Source organism: Protobothrops mucrosquamatus, unplaced genomic scaffold (genome assembly GCF_001527695.2).
Source record: "Protobothrops mucrosquamatus isolate PMUCROS unplaced genomic scaffold, P.Mucros_1.0 scaffold_257, whole genome shotgun sequence".
NCBI classification, from domain to species: domain Eukaryota; kingdom Metazoa; phylum Chordata; class Lepidosauria; order Squamata; family Viperidae; genus Protobothrops; species Protobothrops mucrosquamatus.
The window spans coordinates 2,814,902-2,835,717 of record NW_015386333.1 but is presented as its reverse complement, the minus strand read 5'-3'; the positions used below and the strand labels follow the sequence as shown (position 1 = coordinate 2,835,717).

The window sequence follows — 20,816 nt, the reverse complement described above, 5'->3', positions numbered from 1 at the left end:
CTGAAAAAAAATAGAGGGGTTTCATCTTTTCTTAGTGACTTCTTTGAGTAGCATCCTCTTGCTGAGAATGCTAGATTACATTACAAATGTGTACTAAACAACAGGTTGTTGAAACCAAAAGGCACTTTAGCTCTTGGAAATTCTGCCAAACTTTTGTGGATTGGGTACAGTCAGATAGAATCAAACCTTTTCGATTGTTGTGAGTTTAGGTTGAGAAGAAAATCTGCAAAGACCTTTGGGAAGGGATGAAAGGATGGCATACTAGTTTTTACTCTTCTGCACAGCCCACCATTCTTCCCAGTGCTTTCCTTACCTCCATTCCTGAAAGAGCAGAGAGAAATGGGCCAATTGGATATGTTACATCTGAAACCAAGGACAGTCTTTCCTCTTCCTCAGACCTTTCTTAAAATCTTTCTGTTAGTCTTTCCCCAAAACCATTTTTGAAAGGAAGAGGCATGACTGGTCCTTCTCTCAAATGGAATATAAATATTTCAATCCAGATACAGGTCACTAGAAACTAGCTGTTCTGTATCAGAATTTAAAATTTTATAAGAACCAAAGACTAAACTTAGCCCCTATTTCCATCCCCTACAGAAACTCAACAGACAATAAGGACTCAATGATGGAATTTCCAAAATTCTAGATCTCCAAAATGCTTGCATTTTTACAAATGCAAAAAGGCACGATTCTGCAAGAGCATAATTCTTATTTTAAAATTATCTGGGTATTGTTGCCCACTGCCCCAAATCAGCAAAAGCTGACTACCAAACAGATAGACATCTGGCCCACAATATGCCTGACGTCATGATTACGGAAAAGAAAAAAGTCTAGATCATTGATCTTGCAATACCAGGTGATGCACGAATTGAAGAGAAAAAGCTAAAAAAAATAACAAAGTATCGTGATTTGCAAATTAAAGTTGAGTGATTATGGAGAAGAAATCAATAGCTGTACTAATAGTAATAGGAGCCCTTGGAGCAATACCCACCCAAAGGGCTGACTAAATACATGGAAATTTTGAACTTATTAGATCTGAATATCCCAACTTTGCAAAAAACCGCCTTACTCGGAACTGCCTATATACTCAAAAGGCTACCTTAGAAGCTCTTAAGTCCTTGGTTAGGACTTGAACTGTTAAGTTTTTACCAGTCTCAGACTGTGAACTGAATTGAAGATTAAATCAATAATACTAATATTAACAGTAGTAGTAAAAGTAGTAATAGTAGTAATAGTAATAATTCCCAAACTGTAAATTGAATATTAACCATAATAATGAAAATTAAATTCAAAATTTCAAAACGGAGTTTCATACTGTTTTATTTATGTATTCACAGAAATGGTTCCAAAGCAGCAGTACATTCTTGTTTCTCCTACTTACACTCCAACAACACAAGGGTGAAAAAAGGATAAAATATGTCAGGGCAAGTGGCTGAAACTTACCTGTTTGAAAAAAGAATGGTTCAGCAATGCATTTGCACTTGGCCTGTGTATGAAAAAAATGAGAGGTTGTACAGCAGCATATAAAAGATGCAGAGATTGGAGAAAGGCCAGAAACTTCTCCCTTCAGAATATATATACGATTCAAATATAAAAAAATATGGCCGAGAGAGAGAAAAATGTCAGCATCAAAAGCCAGGATACTGATTTTGCAATGGAGTTTTCCATGGTAGGCATGCCTATGTTTTTTCCCCCCGTTTTTTTTGCATGAATGTTTCTGAGCTTTTCCAGGAAGAAAAGAAGTTGGGCTGTTGGCTCAGGGAAAAGCAAAATAAGAGACCTTCTTCAGTTTTGGAAAGCCAGTGTTATGCTCTATAGCAGCTGTTACCTGGCATAATGTTATTTGCCCTCAATCAGTAGAATGAATAAAAGGGTATTCTCTTAAGGCAATGATATCATGAGAGCCCTTCATTCAAGCTCACATATTGATTGGATAAGCAACTGTTTTTCCTAAACATAAAGTTAGTGCTTGCTGGAGATTTTTGTCCAGACACTGGAGGACGAGTGAGATTTAGCCTCATCCTCTGCTGGTAGTGACCTGACCAATTTTACTATGCACAATAAGGAATAATTCACCTCTGAGCCAGGCACTGTCTCACATTAGCATAAACCCCATAGATCATATAAGCTAAGAGATATTGAATGGAGGCAAACAAGTAGTTCAATTCTGTGTTTATCTAATTACTAAACAACCTCATTTGCAGAGGGATTCATTTGAAAATTCTACAATGAGTGGGACAAAATATCATGCATAGAGTGCATTTGCACATCTAATTTCAGCAAGCTAATAACAGTAGAATTTTTCACCTGGAAAATGAAGTTTTGGGCTAATTTCAGGAAACAAGACATCACTATGTTATTTGGTTCCTTTGTGATATACTAATATTTATTTTTCTCTTTGAATCTTTGGTTAAAAATATTCATGAAAGAAATCAGACTGTTTTGGCATAAGGCCTGGATATCTGAGGGATCACCTATCCTCAATTGTTTCTCCCCATCTGATACATTCCAGAATAGTGGATGCATTCCAGGTTGCCTCTAATAAATATTGTCATCTTGTGGGAACAAGAAAGCCTGTCTTCTCTGTTGTGGTCCCCACCCTATGGACAGAATTCTCCCAGAAATGCAGCCAGTGTTTCCTTTATGGGATTCTGAAAAGCTCTGAAGACCCATGGTTAATGTGTTTCTGGGGGCCCTATTGTGGCTTTTGCCACTGTTATGACTGTTTCAGTCTGGGCTGCCTAAATTGATGCAGGTTTTCAAATATTGTTTTCGTTCTTGGATTTTGCTCATTGGGCAGCCGCAAAAAAATAAAAATAAATAAATGGGGGGGGGGGAACCCTGTATTCATGCTGATTTGATTACTTTGGTATATGCATGCACATTGTTAGTGCAGTTATACACTGATGTCATTGTTAATTATTTTTGCTTCAAAATCTATAAGCCTGTTGATTTGACAATTTACTGCAATTCTAAATCCTTTAATTGTAAAAGTGATCCTTTTTTCAATTCATGGTGATGATTTTTGTTACTGTTGGTGTTGTTGAGCTAAAATGAGTTTTTAAAGATATGAGTGCAGGCAGTTCAGACTTTGAAATTTTTTGGGTGGGCCCTTCTGAATTCCAACCAACAACATATTGTCTTTCTTTTGCTAATGCAGCAAGATTTTTTAGTAAAAAGCCTTTTTTTAAATAAAAAAAAAAGAAAGGGGGAGAAGTAATTTTTAAAATACTTTTCAAGTACGGTAATTTCTATCTGAATGAACTGCTGAGTCCATTTTCTGCCAAACTGATTATTATTCTATAGCTTGCCTTAGAGGAAGCTGAAAGAAATGTGGGAAATTAACATAAATTTTTAAAAAACAACATAAATCCTAACCCTTTTAAAAATCTTTTCAATAAACATACCCTGAGAAATATGATGCTTTAAAGTCCTTTGAGGTAACAATAAACTGCATCCATTTTTTCTAAAGGAAATATTTTAAAGCTTTAAAAATAATTTCTTTGGTTGATTTTTTTTCTACAAGTTGGTTAGTTGGCAGCACCATGGTCATATAGTCATATAGACTTGCCATCGCATGAAAAGCAATGAGCCAAAGGGCTTATTTTGCATTTCCATTTTTTCTACCATTGCTGAAACAATCAGAAAAAAAGGTTTTCTCTTTACCTGCATCACTAATCTGAACCTGCTTTTTCATTATTCAAGTTCTTTATCTGACAAATGTATATTTTCATTGATATTTTCATCACTGATTCCAACAGCAACTAATTCCACAAACATATAACATGTTCAATCATCCCAAACCATTCAAAGCCTGCTCATTTGGCATGGAGAAATTGATTTAACAGGGAGATAATAGTTACATCTTTTGCAACACTGCATATTATGCTTCCAAGTACCACTGAATGCTGTGGAATATTTTAGCTCTGACTTTAACTGCACTACTTCACAGTTACCAACAGATTATCATATCCTTTGAATCTCTCTTTTCACTATACCTCAAGTCTGGGTTCCTTTGCAAGCACTGCTCTACAAAGTTGTGAAAATATGATGAGAAGGTACGATGATAAGGATGCAGTGCTGCTTCACCATTAGAGGCTCTAGTATTGCTGGCTGCCATGCCTTCTCCAAGACTACTGCTAGCTCCAGAGCGTGATGGCTTCATAGTCAGCTCCTCTGGAGGAATAGTAGTTGTGTCTAGTAGACAAGGTACAGTTCCATTGAGTTTCTCCAAAAGCATCTGAAGCATGAGAACAAAAAGTTTGGTGAAAAATATCACACTACTGTAGAACAGTTAGTGTTATAATAATTCTAGTGGTTTTGCTATCATATATACAGTCAGGGACTGAATTGAAAGGGAAACAGAAAATCTCCTACCTGTGTTGCAGGCATATCTTTGAATGGGACATGGCCATTTGCTAGCTCACAGGCTGTTATTCCTACACTATAGATATCAGATTTTGCATCATAGCCTTGCAGGTTCTAAAATTAGAAAAGCAAAACAATATTGAATTTCAAATGTTATTCAATGAAATTTAAATTGAAAAATAGACAAGCATATCACAATTACCCCCAAATCAATCCATTCATCAATCAGACAATGCTTTTGTTGCAGAATCAATGTCAGAAAAAAGGTTTTCTTAAGAATGAAGAAAACATATTGGAACTTCTATAGTCAGAATACCGAGTAATTTTAGAAAGTCATTATCTGAAGCTGTTTTGAAATAAATTGTAAAATAGGTGGTGAAAACTTATGCCATGCACATTTAAAGGTTGAGAAACATGATACCAAGAAAACTAACATACCTGCTGCAAGACCTCTGGACTAAGCCATGGTAGAACTTTGATGCTAAATTTGGGGAAATCATGAACTACTTTGAGACGCTGACCATGGCTGATCATGCTGAGGTTACTGCGCAAACCAGAAAGATATACTTTTCCATCTGCAGAAATCAGGATATGACTGGCTTTCACACTCCTGCATGCAAAAAGGACAGAGAGAAAACAGCCACAAACCCCCACCTATCCAAACCAACTCATTTTATACCAAGAAACAAAATCTCTGGAATTTGATACAGAAGGTATTGTTGAGAAATTCAGCAAATATTTACACAGTGGCAATGCTAATCTGAACAAAAAGCCAAAGCTAGAAATGATTCTTTTACTAGTTAACATTTGCAATGATCTTTCTTACCTATGAACATAACCCATATGGTGTATATAATCAAGAGCTTTCAATACCCCTTGAAGGATGTAAGCCATAGCTAGTTCACTCATACCATCCATAAAATGTGTACATATTAAATCTTTAGCAGAACCTTTAAAAAGAGAATGAATACAATATTATGATTTGATACAGTCCAGAAAATCTTAATTCTTCTATTTATAAAAATCAAAAAGATGAGAAGCCATTAGATGTGAAACTGTAATTCTATTTCACAAAAGAGGTTAAGGTTTCTCATTCTTTATGAAAGCTATTTTCTACATCAGCAATGATGAGAATAAGGAGAGAAACCAGAGACTTCCATAAGGAACAAGAACAAATGGGATATAAAATCTACTACTGGACTAAGTTCAGGAAGACTTAGGTTCAAATTACTATTTAATTATGAAGCTAAGCTTTGTGAATTTGGACCAGTCACTATTATCCTAACATTACTGTTCAGAGTAATTTTTCAAATCAAAAGGAAAAGGAAAGAACCATGTACACTGAAATGATGTCCTTAGAAAACATGTAACTTATATATTTAATCATTTAGTATGATAGTTAGAATATATTTTTCCTGAAAAGTTCATGTGCAGAATTCTCCCAAGTATAGATGAAAATGGGGGAGCTGCAGTTGTCCTTAACAGATCTTCCTTCTCCATACTGACAACAGAAGAATACATCTTCTTGTTTCCTTCAATCTAACCTCCTATTGTCAACATGATTCACAACCAGAACCTTCTTAGTTTGGATTACCAAAAAGTGACTTGGTATCTCGGTAATAGAGGGCATTCTGTTTTTGCTTGCACTGCTTTAGAAATATCTGTATTTTAAAATACTTGGGTCTTTCAAAAAAATTTTTATCTGCTTATCAATGTATATTAATTTGAATTTACTTAGTTAATAACTAGTTCAATAATAAATTCTAAAACACAAATTGGCTTAAAATCATTATAACTGTCTATGTTTAGGCAGTTAATGCAAAATTAATATATGGAATAGAAACAGCTTTACGGGTCTTTAATGTTATTTTAATGCTGCAACTAATTATTATTAATGCCTGAATATGCTTTCATTACATCATAAAAACAAATCCTGTATGAAAGAGCAGGAAGTCCTTTCCTACTCTTACTTACCATATGCCATGAATGATGTAACAACCCATAGTTCATTGTCAGCTATGAAGGCTGCTTTATATGGCACTAAATTAGGGTGGCTGAAGAATTTTGAGACGTGAAGCTCACCCTGAAACCAAAATTTAACAAGATATTTCTTGGAAAATCAGACTTGTAAGATATGGAATAAGATATGACAATCCAGAGTGAATTAAATAATAATAATTAGCTACAAAATATAGTATTCTGTTAATAATGTAATTTATTCATTCAGATTTTTAGCTGGCAATCACAATTCATGGAGACTTTAGTGACTAACAGCAGAGACAGGAAGTACTACTGAAAGGAATAAAATACTATTATACTTTTTTTGGGTAATATCAAATTGGCCCCTGTGGGAACAGAATATAGGACCAAATGGGCTTCACTCATAATAATTCTTATGTTCTATGTACAATTGTCATATATTAATCTGGGTAAGAACTAAGAATACTTCTAGGAGGAACACACTGAATAAATTTGGCACATGATTGCTAATTTTACCTGCAAAAATGCTACCATCTCATTGGTGCAGGCTTCTAAGTTGACTCTCCGGACAGTGACAAATTCCCCACTTGGTTTATATTGTGCCAGATTCACAGTCATTAATTCCTCAAAACCTTTTCCTGAAAAAAATATGTAGCACCTTTACAATACTAGTTCAACCAAAATGAGACATGTAACAATTTTTGGGATTTATCCATTTTGATGGTTTTAGTTATAGTAGAATTCAGGAAAGTCATCTCCTTAATCTATATTTTAAAGTTGCATTTTTTCAATCACTTTTTTGCTAATAAATTAAGGCATTCATTTATATATTATTACTTTAATGTGTTGATTTTAGTTAATAAGGTAAATCAATAAATGGAGAATAAAATAAATTCTCAATACTCTCTTAATTGTCCACTTCTTTCTCCTATTTATTTCTTCTTCTAGCTTGGGGTCACCTATTCTTCGGTATTCTTCATACAAGTTTTCTTTTTTCTTTTTAAACAATTTTATTTTATTCAAAAGATTAAAACATAAAATCCAATATAAAAAACTGAACAGAGACAAAATAAAACAAAAACACTGAAAAAATGTGAATTTAAAAAAGGACAAAAACAGATTATCTCCCTGAGTTGAACACTGACAAATCTATTGCAACAATAATAGCTTGCAAAGCCCCCTTGCAAAGTAGGTCCAAAATTTATAAACTTCTACATCTATTTGCAACCCAAGTGACCTGTCATACATAGGTGAAAGAAAAAATAGTTAACGGGTTAAACAATGTTAAAATTCAAAGCACTCTGTTCACAATCTGTTATTGTAATTTACTCATAGAAAGCCTACATGGTTTCTTATTTACTACAAATCACCCCAATAATTATCTCTCAGTCCAGGTTCAAATCCCTTGTTTGCTTCTTAATAATGAAACCTTTCCTTAGGCTTTTAACTGGGGATTTTTCCAACAATTGCATCACATTTTCAAAGTTCATAAGTCTCTCCTGCAAATATCTCTGCAGCATCCATTGTTGAATAATTATCCTTGGCAACATAGTATTCCTCTTGCCAAGAAAGCCCAGTTCATACTTCATCAACTAGTGATAAATCAAGAGATTGTAAAGCTTCAAAAAGTGCTAAGCATGCTTAAGAAAAACGAGCAGATGAAGGGAAAAGATGGCAAGACACTTAATAAGTGCAGCGAGTCACTTAACAACTGTGGCAAGAAAAGTTGTAAAGTGGGACAAAACAACTGTCTTGCTTAGCAACAGAAATTTTCGGCTCAGTTATGATCATAAGTCGAGGACAGACACTGGAAAGTCATTAGTCTGAAATGGTATAGGACAGTGATGGCGAACCTTTTAGAGACTGAGTGCCCAAACTGCAACCCAAAACCCACTTATGTATCGTTGGGTGCCAGGTGGGCCTGGCCATTGGGTGGGCGTGGCTGCGGTGGTAACGGCAGACTGGGTGGCACTAAAAAGTTCAATCAATCAGTTCCAACTTTGCAAGATCTTTTTTTTCTTGCAAGAAGTTGAAATTGATTGATTGATTGAAACTTTTTTTTTTTGCACACGGCGGCCTACAGAGAAAAGGTTTTATAAAACCCAGCTGAAGGTCTAGGACTGGGGCGATGGCGCGCGTGCCCAGAGAGGGCTCTGCGTGGCACCTGTGGCACGCATGCCATAGGTTCGCCACCACCGATATAGAATCTCCTGCTTGAGCAGAGGGCTGGATTAGAAGACCCCCAAGGTTCCTTCCAACTCTATCCTGATTCTGTGACCTTCCAATGATTCCTTACTGAGAATTATGGGTATCCAGACCACCTCTTCTCTATCGTCTTTAGGCCTTCCTACTCTCCCCTTCAAAAACTGGAGTGCAAAGCCACCAAATAAGCAGCTTTCGTGGCAAAATCAGCTGTTAGTTGGCAGGAGAAAAATAAACTCCTGTCCATTCAGCACACCATGATGGGGAAGGGGCCTCTTTATACAAGTTTTTTATGATGCATCTCCAACAAGGAATGTATTCTTTTCTGTACCCACCAGTGGCGGGGGGGGGGGGTAGTTTTTTTTCTGAAGGAGGAATCCACAGTATGTTGGAATCCACTTCTTTAGTGTATCGTTCCCAGTTTGCTTTCCTGTAGTTCCACTTCGGTAACTGGGTTGATAGCAATAGCAACAGCTTTTAGACTTACACATTACTCCAAAATGCTCTACAGCCCTCTATAAGCAGTTTTACAGAGTCAGCATATTGCCCCCAACAATCTGGGTCTTCATTTTACCACTTCGGAAGGATGGAAGGCTGGGTCAACACTGAATTGGTCAGGATCAAACTCTTGGCTAATGGCATAATTAGCCTGCATTCTACCTACTTACTGTGCCACCACGGTCTTGTGACATGTAATTGTGGTTTTAGAGTAAGTATCACTGGTCTATGTTGGATATTCAGAAATCCCAGTAGGAGTTGTTTCCTTATATAGTGGAGGAGGATTTTTAAGTTGTCTAGGGCAGGGCTTTTCAACCTTTTCACCCACTGTACCACTTTTAGGATATGGCAACATCTGAGTACCACCAGTTGCCTAGCAAGGTGTCAAAAACTTGATGACCAAAAAAAAAGAGAGAAAAAAGTGATAAAGTACAGGTAATCCTCGACTTACAACAGTTCGCTTAGTGACTGTTCGAAGTTACAATGGCACTGAAAAAAGTGCCCCCCAAGCCACAGCCGAGCAAGACACCTGCCTGCCCGCCCGCGCTCTTCCTCCTGTCCGAGGTTTTCATTGTTGTGAGCATTTCTGTTGAGGATTGGCAGTGGGGGTGGGGTGGGGGGTGTCTGGTTTTTATTCCCCCCCGTCTGCTGGGTGGTTGCAGCAGGTTTTGATCACTTCACATGACCCTGGGACACTGTGACCGTCATAAATATGAATCAGTTGCCACACATCTGAATATAAATCACAAGACCTGGAGATGCTGCAACATTCCAGCTGATTGGTGCTTCTTCAGGGCTCAGCAGAAGCATCAGGATCAGTGCCGAGCTCCAGGTGGAGCCTGGCACTGATCCTGGTGCTTCCACTGAGCCCTGACAGCCCTGAAGAAGCGCTGATCCTGGCGCTTCCGCTGAGCCCTGCATCTCCAGCCATCTCTCGCTCAGGCTTGTGCGGTGCTGCCCCCGGTTCAGCTCATTCCCCTCCCCCGCTACCACTTTTCTAGGATGGTCGCGTACCACCTGCCAGATGCCAATGTACCACAGGTGGTACCCGTACCACTGGTTGAAAAGCCCTGGTCTAGGGTTACTAGGCAAAAATCTGGGTTTGTTTCATTTTATCATCGTGCAGAATGGAAGGTTTTCAAATCTTTGGCATCTTAAGTTAAGTGAAGTTCATTCTGTTCTACCCAGTTAGTTAATGTTTCCTCATTCTCGTTATTGTTGTTATATTCCCAGTCAATTTGGTGACTATATATATTCCTTGATGGACCGGGGTTGGCAATGGTAAGTTACCCCATGGTGATTTTATTACGGTTTTATCTTAATTTAATATTTTATCTTGTATAATGTATTGTCCATATACTATATAGATGCTGATGCTTTATTTAAATTTATATTTGTATATCAGTGATTGCATGATTTCTATAGAAGTCATACACTAAATAAATAAATAAAATCCTATTCGTTACGCTTAAATCTGCAAATAATTTTCAAACTATCAAAAGACAAGTGCCAGTGGAATAAATGAAAGCACTACAGTGAGGGAAAAAAGTATTTGATCCCTGTTGATTTTGTACGTTTGCCCACTGACAAAGAAATGATCAGTCTATAATTTTAACGGTAGGTTTATTTTAACAGTGAGAGACAGAATAACAACAAAAAAATCCAGAAAAACACATTTCAAAAAAGTTATAAATTGATTTGCATTTTAACAAGTGAAACAAGTATTTGATCCCCTATCAATCAACAAGAATCCTGGCTCCCAGGTGTCTTTTATACAGGTAACGAGCTGAGATTAGGAGCACTCTCTTAAAGGGAGTGCTCCTAATCTCAGCTTTTTACTAGTATAAAAGACACCTGTCCACAGAAGCAATCAATCAATCAGATTCCAAACTCTCCACCATGACCAAGACCAAAGAGCAAGACTAAAGAGTTGTCCAAGGATGTCAGGGACAAGATTGTAGACCTATACAATGCTGGAATGGGCTACAAGACTGTTATCTAGCAGCTTGGTGAGAAGGTGACAACAGTTGGTGCGATTATTCACAAATGGAAGAAACACAAAATAACTGTCTCCATTGGTCTGGGGCTCCATGCAAGATCTCACCTCGTGGAGTTTCAATGATCATGAGAACGGTGAGGAATCAGCCCAGAACTACAAGGGAGGATCTTGACAATGATCTCAAGGCAGGGACCATAGTCGCCAAGAAAACAATTGGTAGCACCCTATGCTGTGAAGGATTGAAATCCTGCAGCACCCGCAAGGCCCCCCCCCCTGCTCAAGAAAGCACATGTACAGGCCCATCTGAAGTTTGCCAATGAATATCTGAATGATTCAGAGGAGAACTGGGTGAAAGTGTTGTGGTCAGATGAGACCAAAATTGAGCTTTCTGGCATCAACTCAACTTGCCGTGTTTGGAGGAGGAATGCTGCCTGTGACTCTAAGAACACCATCCCCACTGTCAAACATGGAGGTGGAAACATTATGCTTGGGGGTGTTTTTCTGCTAAGGGGACAGGACAACTTCACCGCATCAAGAGGACAATGGACGGGGCCATGTACCGTCAAATCTTGTGTGAGAACCTCCTTCCTTCAGCGAGGGCATTGAAAATGGGTCGTGGATGGTATTCCAGCATGACAATGACCCAAAACACATGGCCAGGGCAACAAAGGAGTGGCTCAAGAAGAAGCACATTAAGGTCCTGGAGTGATCTAGCCAGTCTCCAGACCTTAACCCCATAGAAAATCTGTGGAGGGAGCTGAAGGTTCGAGCTGCCAAACGTCAGCCTCGAAACTTTCATGACTTTGAGAGGATCTGCAAAGAGGAGTGGGACAAAATCCCTCCTGAGATATGTGCAAACCTGGTGGCCAACTACAAGAAACGTCTGACCTCTGTGATTGCCATCAAGGGTTTTGCCACCAAGTACTAAGTCATGTTTTGCGAAAGGGTCAAATACTTATTTCACTCATTAAAATGCAAATCAATTTATAACTTTATAACTGGATTTTTTTGTTGTTATTCTGTCTCTCACTGTTAAAATAAACCTACCATTACAATTATATGATCATTTCTTTGTCAGTGGGCAAACATACAAAATCAGCAGGGAATCAAATAATTTTTTCCCCTCAGTGTATCTGACAAAAAAATCAACATTTTTTTTAAAAAACCAGTAACTAGTATTTGGAAGTGGACTCCATCATGTCTTAAAAAGTGCATATTATTAAAGTCTTAAACTGTATTATAAATTGACCTCAGTTTAAAAAAATAATATAAATAATATTATACAAAATTACAAAAATGAATAAAATTTTAAATTCTCTGAGGAAGATATTTTCTTTCTTAGTGATAATATATACATATTTACACAAATGAATTATATTTTATAAAATCACTTGCAGAATTTTTAATAAGCATGCAATAAGTTTTGAAATAGTTGAAAGTATGATGAGAAAGAAGAGATCACAGGTTATTATTTGACACAGGCCAAATATTAGGCGCTGATATTAAATATAATAAAAGGCCTTAAAACTCCATATACAAATATATCCACATATATAATTGAAATGTGCGCTCTATAAATAACCAACATAAAAATGTATGAAAACCATTATGGATGGAATTTAGAGAAAATAGAGAAGTGCAGGGTTGAAAACAACATCTAATTTTGCAGTAAAATTTTAAAATTCAAGAATGAAGATAGCAATTCATTAAAGTTAACTATGCAGATAAAAAGAAACATTTTTTTTCTCCGATTCTCCCACCCCATCAGAGTAGGCTCATTTCCATCATGGCTTGATGTAAAACAATATGATACTAAAACAATACTGAAGGAAGACAATCAGGTGCACTACTACAGGCAACCTTCGACTTATAACTGGTTGCCTAACGACCATTCAAAGTTATGGTAGACTCCCCAGAGCAACTTATGATCCATTTTTGAAGCTATGGTAACAGCTTCTCCCTTGCAGACATATGAGTGCCTGGCAACTAGCTCACCTTTAAGGCTATTTATAGTATCCAATAATCACATGACTGTAATTTGCTATGTTTTTCACGAGTTTCCAGCATTCACTTTTTCTGGCAAAAAACATCCACTGGGAAAAATTGATTCACCTAATCACCACAGCATTTGCTTAACAACCACTGCAAAAAATATCAAAAACTTGGGTCATGTGATGCCTTAACTTACGACCATAAGAACTTAATCAATGGTCTCAATCATAAGTTGAGGACTACCTGTATTCAAGTGAAAGGTAAAGTGTCCAACTATAGGGAGCAGTGCTCATCTACATGTGGTCATATGGCCAGCATGATTATATACCAAGGCACACGAAACACTGTTACCTTCTCACCAAAGTGGTACCTATTTATCTAGTCACATTTGTACACTTTCGAACTGCTAGGGCAGGAACTAGGACAAGTAATAGGAGCTCACCCCATTGCATGGAGCTTGGGTCTTGAACCTGGATTGTCAGCTTTGTAGCTGACAAGTTCAGTATTTTTAATCCCTGAGCCATTGCACCTCTGTGTATTCAAACTAAGAGATGTGTTAAGACAGGGGTTCCCAACCAGGAGTGCTCGCACCCCCTGGGGGTACGAGATGATATTCCAGGGGGTGCAAAAAGTTGGGTTTTCAAAATTATACTGTATATCCATAATTTTTTGTTATTATTTTGAACTTTTGTAAGGGGTGCAAGAATATATCAGAAGCGTTCTAGGGGTGCGGGGTATAGAAAAGGTTGGGAACCGCAATATTAAGAGATGATGATGTGGCACTTGGTAGTTCACAATCCCAACACAGTTTTTCCCTCATTTTTTTCTTTTTTCTTGTCAACTAATGTAGGGATAGAAGGCATTAGGGTACCATGTTGATATTCTTGATTACAATTCCTACATAATTTCATGTTATTACCATACCATAATTTAGGGGATTAATTTAAAATATCTGAGGGGAAAATAAGTTACCTAACCTTGTGTCCCAAATGTGCTTTTTCAAGAGGCAACTGGACTTTTTTGTTTTTCTTTGAAGATGTTTCACTTCTCACTCAAGAAGCTTCTTCAGCTTTGACTGGATGGTGAGGAATGGAAGGATTTATATTCCTTGCAGACAGCTGGTTATGTGCACTCTTTTAGAGAGTTACTAAGACCACTTGGAGTTTTATCTGTGACCTCAAGGTCACCTGAATAGTGCAAATGGGTGTGGGGCCTTCTTGGAATTGCTGAAACGACTGTGTTGTAGACTGGAGATAGATTATGTTGTATTCCTCCCCAGACATCCCTCTGTCTTCCTTAATGTGTATCCCCTAAGGTACACATTAAAGAAGACAGAAGCCTTAACACTGAAGTTTACAGAAACCCCCTCACACACAGATCAATATTTACATTTTGATTCTCACCACCCACTGGAGCACAAAATGGGAGTTATCAGATGGGAAAGAAAAAGAACTAAAACACATCAAGGAAGCCCTCAGAATGTGTGGCTATCCCAACTGGGCCTTTATCAAATCCCAAAAAAGACCCAGCAGGAGTTCCTCAATAACAGACAAAGAAGAAAACAATAAACGAAGCAATGTTGTCATTCCATACATTGCAGGAATATCTAAAAAGCTCAGGAGGATCTTCAGCCAATACAACATATGTGCAAACTTTAAACCCAAGAATACACCAAGGCAGCAGCTTGTCCACCCGAAGTATAAAACACCCAGGCACAAGCTGAGCAACATGATATATGCAGTACAATGTGGTGAGACATGTGCAGATCTGTACATTGGGAAAATAAAACAACCACTTCATAAATGCATGGCGCAACATAGGAGAACAAACCCATCAGGACAAGATTCAGAATTTGCATTTAAAAGACAAAGGCCGACTTCCGGTGGTGTTAGGCTGCACCAATGGCGGCTTTTGTTAGCCGCCCGACTGGGAACGTGTCAAAGCCTGAAGAGACAGCGTGCAACAGCTGTCTCTCGGCTAGGAACCCCGTCCCTCGGGCGAAGAGGGGGGGTGAGTAAGTCCGGATAGGCTTAGAGCTCCCTCTCACCCCGGTTTTTCTCTGATCGGGGTTGAGGGGTGAGAGCTCAGCCGAAGTCTGGACGTTCTCCGCGCCCCAGGACGCCTTCGCTCCTATCCATTTGGAGCGAAGCCAGATGCAGCGCCCACCTCTGCTACTGAAAGCTACTTGGATTTAAATTACAAGCAGACGGAACTAAGCAGGAGGTTTGGAGTAGTTTCGGTTTATGTGGAATTTTGATTCTGAGAATATATTAACATCTTCCTTTTTGGTGGGGACTTAAAGTGAGAAGAAGATGGCTGCGGAATTGCCATTTCTTTGGAACTGATAAGAAACTTTCGTTTTTTACTTTCACTCTCTTCTGGTTACTAACTGGATAGAGATACATTGTGGTTTTTTTGGTTTTTGGAAAGTTTTAGTTGTAAAGAATTTGCAATGCCTATTTGTTGGTGATACTTATTCTTTTTATGGATTACTGAAGTGTTTTTCAAAGAAGTTTGGAGAATGGCTTTAAAATGGCTGCGGAATTGTGAAAGAAAGAAAGAAAGAAAGAAAGAAAGAAAGAAAGAAAGAAAGAAAGAAAGAAAGAAAGAAAGAAAGAAAGAAAGAAAGAAAGAAAGAAAAATCCATGCTTTTTTTTTGCTGGCTAAATGGTTGTATTGTAAAGAATTTTCCTTTTTTTTTAATTGAAAATGCCTTTATCTTTAATTACAAATGACTTACAGTATGTTTTGAAGCAAGCAGCAAAGCAATTTATTGTGGAAGTTGAAGATCTCTGGGTTAAGAAATTGGAAGGATTATGTGAAACTGTTGCATCTGTTTTTCAGAGCTTTATAGTTCCAGATTGTACAGAGCAACGGGTGGATAAGTTATGTGAAGATGTTGAAGAAGATATTATGGAAATAACTTATAATGATATGTTATATCGTAGAGATCTGGAAAATGATAAGCATGAAAAGCTGGGAAAGGAAGCTATAATAGATCCGGTTATGGTCCCGGTGTACCTTCCTGATGAAATTTTGAAAAAAGCTTATAGAATTAATTTATGGGTCGTGCTTCAGAGAAAACCAGCTGGAGATGTTGCTGCTTGTGTTTTCAGAAGATCTTGCTATAATGGAATCACACAGGCTTATTGTCTGCAGAAATTTCGAACACGCTACAAATTGTTAATGAAAAAGGCGGAGGATTCACTGACTTTGAAGGTTGATCAGCAATGAGAAAAAGAATGGAAGCAAGGACTGGCTATGGAAGAATTTCTTGATGATAATCTTATATGAACGTTTTGAAAGTTTTTTACTTTTAAAATTTTTGATTTGGAATTGATCTCTTGGACATATACTATTTGAATTAATAAGATTTAAAGGATTGAAGTATTTGATAAAGAAGAGCGTAGATGGTTATACTATTAAAATTTGTTGTAAAAAAAGAAAGAAAATTTTACTTATATGTATTTGAGATCAAAAAAGAGTTTAAATGATTAATGATATATAATTGTATTATTCTAAAGGACTTATATTGTCTTAGAGGAAGTTAAAGATGATTTTTAATGGGTTTTAAGTTATTTGGATGATTAATAGCAGTAAGATTAAAAAGATATATATTTGAGATCAAAAAAGAGTTTAAATGATTAATGATATATAATTGTATTATTCTAAAGGACTTATATTGTATTAGAGGAAGTTAAAGATGGTTTTTAATGGGTTTTAAGATATTTGGATGATTAATAGTAGTAAGATTAGTAGTTAACTTTTTATTTTTGTAGAAATGGTAAAGTTTAATTTTTAGATATTTGTGGGGAAGATGGATAATTATATTTTGAGTTTCGGAGTTAAAATAAATTAATATTGGTATGTATTATAATTGGATTGTTTTAGTTAAGATTGGGGTTGTTTATTTACTCCTGTATTTAGTTCTGGGAAGTCCAGGGGGGATGGGGAGAAAGGAATTTCTTATGTATTTTGGTATACTAGAATGGTAGTGAGATATAATGTACTTGAGAATGGAGGCTCAGTCGGCCTCCAGGACCACATTTGGAAGAGGAGGAGGGAAGGAGGGGGGATGTGTAGGGTAGAGTGGCTGAGAGGGTGGAGAGGAAGAGGGAAGGAGGAAGAAGGAAGGAGGAGGGAAGTAGGTTGAAGAGAGGGAATGTGGTCCTGTGAGGCTGCTGAGCATCTTAGAATAGGAGGTTTGTTAGTTTGTTTGTTTTTTAAAGAATAGGAGGTTTTCTAGTTTGTTTTTTTATTATTATTATTGTACGCCATAATTGTATGTCTGTTTATTTTAAAAAATCAATAAAAATTTGTTTAAAAAAAAAAAAAGACAAAGGCCACTCTTTTGAAGACAGCAAAGTTCACATTTTGGAGGTTTGGTTTGAAAGAGGGGTCAAAAAGGCCATCTATCTCAAAATTGAACAGCTCTCTTTCAATATAGGGGGAAGGATATGACATCATCTCTCTCTAGTCCACAACACAGTCCTTTCAGCAGTTCCATTCCCCAGCATCTAGTCAGAACTGAAGAAGTTTCTTGGATGAGAAGCGAAACGTCTTCAAACAAAAACAAGAAAATCCAGTTGCCTCTAGAAAAAGCACCTTTGAGACAACTACCTGGATGACTGAGAATCTCCATAGACATTTATCTATTTGTCTTCAGATTTATCGCACATTTGGGATTACAGGGGCCAACATTACCTATTATGGTCAGTAACTCATAACAACTGATGTCAGGCAGGTAAGTGCTCATGGTGTCCCTCTTTGGGGAAGATGTTATTGATTCTGAACTTGCCTCATTGGTCTAGAAGATAAAAAATAAGATATAGAAAAATATTATAAAATCTGTAAAACAATATTGTATATATTTGGCACTATTTGTATCAGTAAAGAGAAATGGAAAACATATCCTTTGCTGAAGGTGGTATCTCTAAAGCATAATTTTTGGAAAGGGCTATCCACAGTTGTAAAATGCTATCCAAGTCTTTATACAATTGGCTGTATTTGGCTATATTTCTTGCTGAATCTGTCACAAGAAGCATTTGTTCTGCTACAAAAGTATCTGTTACTTCTAAATACACATACACATCTTTATTATTGCTCAAAACATGCAATTCAGTATTTCTAAGTATATATTTACAATCCAGGGGTTGACATACTATATAGCTTTCAAGAATATCAGAATTTTTTTTCTGCTCAGTTCTGTAGAATATTTCAAGTTCAAACCTTAGCATATCAAGATAAAATTACTCAGAAAGCAGGATATTGAAGATTCTCAGTGTAATGTAGAAAAACCACTAACCACTGACCACTCTCAGCTAGATGGATAAATAAATTAGGAGATTCTATCATTTTCATTATATTTTCTTTGCAATACAACAGAAAAAAAACTTAACTGTTTTCTTTTAATCTCTCTCCCTTTTTTGAAAAGCACAACATATACTGAGTGCACTTAAGAAAAATATAATAACAATACTTTATTTAAAAAGAAAGTAAAATACTAGAAAGGAAAACTTGAAAGCAGAACAGGAAATCAGGTTTTGGAGCAGAATAAATCTTGTCTAAAACTCAATTTAATAAATTTACTCAAAGTTTACTGAGTCCAATAAGGCTTAATCTGGTAAGTATATGTTCAATTCTAGTTTAAAACTTTTAAGATGTAGTATTCACACTAAACAAATATAATTCAACTTTTGTGCTGCACAAAATAATAAACATAGCATGGTGCTATTTAGAGGAATATAACTTCCAGTAAATCTATTAGGTCTTACAAAACATCATAAACTAATTTCTAAATTGCCCATGAAAAAAATAACTGCTTGAAAAATTCTATTCATGCAGAAGAAAACTACTGAAGCTTGATGTTTTACAAACATATTAAAAATCTGAAATTAAAATTTTACTTTTGATATAATTCCTCCAAATAAATCAAATTACGCTGTTCCCCAAGGATTTCAACACTGGATCATTTTTGGTGTAAAATGGCAAACAAATAAGCAAAGGAATTTCAAGTGTCAGCTTTTTATAATATAAATTTGACTGAATTTATATTTTGATAAAACCTGTTTGGAAAATATGATGTGGTAAAAATGACTAATGTGTTGAAATACCAGATCAAAAGCTAGGGGAAAAATGATACACATTTGCAATTTTTAGGACTGGGCAAATGCTACTTCAGCATCATCTCGCCATTCTCTCCCCCCACCTCATTGTCTTCCTATAATTATATTATAATTCTCTCACCTAGATTTTTCTATCAGTTCCATTATTTCTTACAGCAAGATCTCTTTAGTCTTGACAGATTAAAATGTTCTTCAGACTTTCAATTTTACTTTACCCAGCATGATTTTTGTCATTAAATTTTCTGTTGTTGCTACCAGCTATGCACAATTTTGTTTTATTTTGTCTTTCCTTGATAATCATATATTTTTCTATAAAACAGCATCCCTTCTTTCCTACAGATACTTCCTTGCTTGAGGTTTCTGTCAATGAATTTTATTTTCCTCTAGTCTAAGCTTCTTCTTTTTATCATTTGTGGTGGACATGTGATAAAATAAAGAAATATTGGAGTAGGATTCATTTTCTAATACAGAAGATTCTTAAAGTTAATATAAAGATAAAACCAGAAACTTTGGGGGGGGGGGTTTAATGGAAAAAGACTTGGGAAAAAATGTTTGAACTTTGATGTTATATATGTTGACAGCAGCAAGACTACTGTACGCACAAAAATGGAAGGACGCTTCAGTTCCCACAATGGATGAATGGCTGCAGAAATTGATGAAGTTGGCAGAGGTGGCTAAATTGATTGCTTTGATAAAAGAAAAAAAGATAATTACTTTTGTTTCTACTTGGAAATCTCTTCTAGACTTTGGGCTTGAGGTGGAAAAAAAATGAAACTTTGATTTTGGGTTTTACCAATTAGATTTGCTGATATAGAAATGGATAGTTTATACTATTATGTAAAAGTAAAAAGTTGAGGTTTGATGTTACTATCTTATTCTACTGCACCAGGCCACAGGACAGGAGGCACTGGGGGACCATCCTATAGCAAAGTGTACCCAGATACGTCCAAAGCGGGCAAAAAGAGCGACAGTAAGAGAGGCGGTGATCCCTGAGCTTACAAGTATACAGACAGATGCGAGACTATTAGAAGCAATACGGTCAACTGGGGCGGGTAGACCGGTGATGCGTTCTATGAGCAGAGCGCACAAACTGCCGGTCTTATGAGCAGGCTTTCAAACCTCCGGCATTCTACTCTGACAATGTCGGCAGTCAGCCGACAAAAGCTAAGTTTATCAAACAGTTGTTAGTTTATTAAACAGTTGTTTTTATATTTATCCTGGTGTTCAACTACTTTTCTCAACACACACGCACACACACACACACACACACATATATCCTTAACCAATCAGAACACACCTCCACCCAATCAGAACACAGCCAAGCTCCCACCCAATCAGTTCAAACCCACTGGCAGTTAAAAGGAAGAAACAGCTGCGATCACACACACTACTCCCAGAAGCAGGAAGCTGAAGACACCAGCCTGAAGATGACGAATGTGACTTCGTCGAAACGTCACCAAGACACTTCCAATTTTACGCGGGAGAAAACCCGAATATCCAAAGACCTACATACAAATACCCGCGAAAACCTCAGAAAACAAATATCGTACCTCTACGGGGAGGAAATCCACCATCTGACCAGGACCTATGAAAAACTTGAAGTCCAAAGAGCTTCAATTTTATGTGACCTCGCATTCCTACGCAACTGCCGAGAT

General features: G+C 36.9%; 1 protein-coding gene across 2 annotated transcripts in view; it reads right to left on the bottom strand.

Moving 5' to 3' along the window:
- The window catches only part of STRADA (STE20 related adaptor alpha), a 48,964-nt gene that overhangs the window by 11,035 nt on the left and 17,113 nt on the right, over nt 1–20,816 (bottom strand). Inside the window, exons 5-12 of one of the 2 annotated variants that reach the window (XM_029287222.1) lie at nt 17,741–17,843; nt 6,862–6,983; nt 6,340–6,448; nt 5,192–5,315; nt 4,804–4,975; nt 4,375–4,479; nt 3,996–4,237; nt 1,441–1,483 (exon numbers count right to left, since the gene is read on the bottom strand). In XM_029287222.1, the coding sequence (XP_029143055.1) occupies nt 1,441–1,483; nt 3,996–4,237; nt 4,375–4,479; nt 4,804–4,975; nt 5,192–5,315; nt 6,340–6,448; nt 6,862–6,983; nt 17,741–17,843 (1,020 nt within the window). Of the gene's footprint in view, nt 1–1,440; nt 1,484–3,995; nt 4,238–4,374; nt 4,480–4,803; nt 4,976–5,191; nt 5,316–6,339; nt 6,449–6,861; nt 6,984–17,740; nt 17,844–20,816 lie in introns of those variants that run through there. The other variant, XM_029287221.1, reaches the window with a different exon arrangement.